Consider the following 3,552-nt stretch of genomic DNA (forward strand, 5'->3'; position numbering starts at 1 on the left):
ACCGCGCTGCTGCTAAGATTCTGTGTATAAGGTTCTCTAGTAGTGATATTGTATGCGAACTGGCCCCGCTTGCATCCTTACGCTAGCCTCAAAACCCCAAACTGCCAAACCCTGACCGACATCTCAATGCACGCGCAAAATAATCTCCCAAAAGATCCCAGAGGCAAGTTTATCAATTTCATGAGATTGGGAGGCGGTGTTCCTTTGCTCGAAATAAAAAGATCCCAGAGGCAAGCGTAATTATGTACCCCTAGTGTATAAATGTTCTTATATTATGGGAAAGAGAAAGTACTAGTAAACAGAAGCACATCATCCGAAAACCTTCTGATTGTAACACGTGGCACGTAGACATAGCCAGACGCAGCCATTTGCTAACCAGGAGAAACACACTGACACACACACATACACGCACGCCCCACACCCTACTCCACAGAGAGACTCGACAGGATCGCAGGCGTCCGGCCGCAATGGTGGGCCTCTCGAACGGCGTCCTGGGCGCCCTGAGCATCGTGTCCCTGGTGGCCGCCGCCCCGCTCCTCGGCGCGGGCGCCTACCTCCACGACCACGGCGCCTCCACCGAGTGCCAGCGCCTGCTGCGGCTGCCCACCCTCGCCCTCGGCGGCGGGATCCTCCTCCTCTCCCTCATGGCCCTCTTCGGCGCGTGCTGCCGCTCCTGCAGCCCGCTCCTCTGGCTCTACGTGATCGCCATGTTCCTGCTCGTCGTCGGCATGTTCTTCGTCGCCGTCTTCGCCTACGCCGTCACCAACAAGGGCGCCGCCACCGCCGCCGACGGGACCGGCTACGGGGACTACCGGATCGGGGACTACTCCGACTGGCTCAAGGACAAGGTCGAGGACTACGAGACGTGGCAACAGATCCAGAGCTGCATGGCCGACGCCGGCGTCTGCGGGGATGGCCGGTTCAGCGGCCGGCTCGGCGGCGTCTCCGCCGGGATCGACGCCACCGACTTCTACCGCCTGCATCTGCCGCTCCTCCAGGTATGCGTGCGCGCTTTGTGGATCCGTTTGGATGGTTGCATCTTGCATGGCGTGCATGTATCACGCACTCCTGCTCCTGCCAACTGTTAAAAACTTAAAACCGTTTCACTCAGATAACTTTTTGCCCTCTTCTCATTCTAGTAACTGAAATAATACCCATTTATTTATGGAGATTGAACGTTGCATTAATATGTCCCTTCAATTCATGAGCTGCTAAGTAAGGCTGGTGATTAATTGCCTACATCCATATCTTGATCGCCATATAGCAAAGCTCTTGTTCATTTCACTGGAACTATAAACATCACTCGCTTGATGACTCAAAAGTACAAACACCAAAAATGCAATATCCAAACAATATCAAATATCGTGTAAACTGAGGATTGGCGTGAAAAATGTTGGTGGATGAACGAAGTGTATTTCTACTACAAAAGCTTTTTTTTTTGTTTTTGAAAAAACTGCCATTTTTCTGTAACCATGCCAAAACAATTAAGTTCATTCGAAAGAAACGATATTCAAGATATTAAATTGTTTTCTTTCTGTTTTATGTATCAAAATATTGTGTGCATATTTTCTTCTTAAAAATGGCACTTGTCATTTGTTTTGTTTTTGGCTTGTTTCTTATTCCATCCATCCTAAAATCTAAAATACCCATGACTCCAAAATACAAGGTGTATTTGTATTCTAAAGTCAGATGTGTCTATGTTTGAGCAAGTTTATAGCAAAATATATCAACACCTACAATACAATTTCATGATGAATCTAACGATACCGATTTTGTATTGTAAATATTGATATTTTTTTATATAAACTTGATCAAAGTTAGAGAAGTTTAAATTTGAAAAAAATAAATTAATACACCTTATATTTTGGAACGGAAGGGGTAAGAGATATTTCGACTCACTAAGCCAAGGTCTTAACCAACACAATGCTTGCTTTGCACAAAACTGATGTAGTTAGGTATGGTATGATTCTGTAACACATAAAAAACATATTGGTGGGGGTAAATAAAGTATCAATGAAAGATTTGTGCTAACGAATCAAAGTGTCTTATATTTTGAGATAACTTTTTTGTTTTCGTGGCTTAATGATCCCTGTTACTCTACTTTGCTCCTCCTTGAATAAATTAAAGCAGGTCATCGAGCCAGCTAACAAAGTGTCTGCTCTGAAATGAACAATCTTTTGCGTGCAGTCCGGGTGCTGCAAGCCGCCGGCGTACTGCGGGTACCGGGCGGTGAACGCGACGTTCTACGAGGCCCCGGCGAGCGGGCTGGGCACGGCGGACGCGGACTGCCAGGCGTGGAGCAACGAGCCGAGCCTGATGTGCTTCCGGTGCAACGCGTGCAAGGTGGGCGTGCTGGCCACCGCCAAGAGCAACTGGCGGGCCGTGGCCGGCGCCAACATCGCCGCCCTCCTGCTCATCCTCCTCGCCTACTCCCTCGGCTGCTGCGCCCTCCGCAACCACGACCGGCGTCGCCGCGGCGGATACTACTACTGATTGCTCCGGGGGCTTGTTAGTTGGTTTCAGGTTCAGGATTCAGAGAATCGGAGTAGATTTTCGAGCTCGTGCCTGTTCTTTCTTCTCTTTTGCTTATTAGTGCAGTAGCAGGAAGTAGAGCTAGCGCAGAGGTAACAGAGTTGATGTAAAATTTGTTTGGCATGAAGTCATGTTCAATGGTGTTCTTCAGTGTTCGAATCGGCCCAACCTGTGATCATGCGTTCTTTCTGCTGTGACTGCAAAGCGGTTTTGTGAATCGCAGCGACCATGATGATGAGTTGCTGACAGCCGGCAAGTCTAGAAATCCTGTTCAAAGTGAAGTGTTCTGAAATTTCCCATCCTCCATTTTGGACCCCTGCTGTCTCCTCTCGTACGTTGAACTTGAAGGACGCATGATGCATCTCCGCCGGCGTTTTACGTTCGATCTGTAGTAACAACGGGATCCAAGATACCCCTAGATAGGATCCAAGATACCCCTAGATAGGTTTTGTGAATCGCAGCGACCATGATGATGAGTTGCTGACAGCCGGCAAGTCTAGAAATCCTGTTCAAAGTGAAGTGTTCTGAAATTTCCCATCCTCCATTTTGGACCCCTGCTGTCTCCTCTCGTACGTTGAACTTGAAGGACGCATGATGCATCTCCGCCGGCGTTTTACGTTCGATCTGTAGTAACAACGGGATCCAAGATACCCCTAGATAGGATCCAAGATACTCCTAGATAGGTTTTGTGAATCGCAGCGACCATGATGATGAGTTGCTGACAGCCGGCAAGTCTAGAAATCCTGTTCAAAGTGAAGTGTTTTGAAATTTCCCATCCTCCATTTTGGACCCCTGCTGTCTCCTCTCGTACGTTGAACTTGAAGGACGCATGATGCATCTCCGCCGGCGTTTTACGTTCGATCTGTAGTAACAACGGGATCCAAGATACCCCTAGATAGGATCCAAGATACCCCTAGATAGGTTTTGTGAATCGCAGCGACCATGATTGTGACGCCCCCGATTTAATCGTACTAATCATACACGCAAACGTGTACGATCAAGATCAGGGACTCACGGGAA

The 3,552-nt window shown here is 48.3% G+C and overlaps 1 protein-coding gene across 1 annotated transcript; it reads left to right on the forward strand.

Moving 5' to 3' along the window:
* The first annotated feature begins 299 nt into the window (after nt 1–299).
* On the forward strand, nt 300–2,683 carry LOC147965945 (tetraspanin-8-like). Its single transcript, XM_087527007.1, has 2 exons — nt 300–998; nt 2,188–2,683. Exons 1-2 carry the CDS (start codon nt 468–470, stop codon nt 2,491–2,493), a joined length of 837 nt encoding a protein of 278 aa, XP_087383133.1. The 5' UTR covers nt 300–467; the 3' UTR covers nt 2,494–2,683.
* The last annotated feature ends 869 nt before the right edge of the window (nt 2,684–3,552 follow it).

Source organism: Triticum urartu, chromosome 6A (assembly GCF_056163025.1).
Source record: "Triticum urartu cultivar PI428250 chromosome 6A, HENAU_Tu73, whole genome shotgun sequence".
In the NCBI taxonomy this organism is placed as follows: domain Eukaryota; kingdom Viridiplantae; phylum Streptophyta; class Magnoliopsida; order Poales; family Poaceae; genus Triticum; species Triticum urartu.

Excerpts from the sequence above, each read along its gene's own strand:
- LOC147965945 (XM_087527007.1), top strand. The coding sequence starts at position 468 with ATGGTGGGCCTCTCGAACGGCGTCCTGGGCGCCCTGAGCATCGTGTCC. Across the intron at positions 999-2,187 it reads TGCATCTGCCGCTCCTCCAG|TCCGGGTGCTGCAAGCCGCC; the intron begins GTATGCGTGCGC and ends TTTTGCGTGCAG.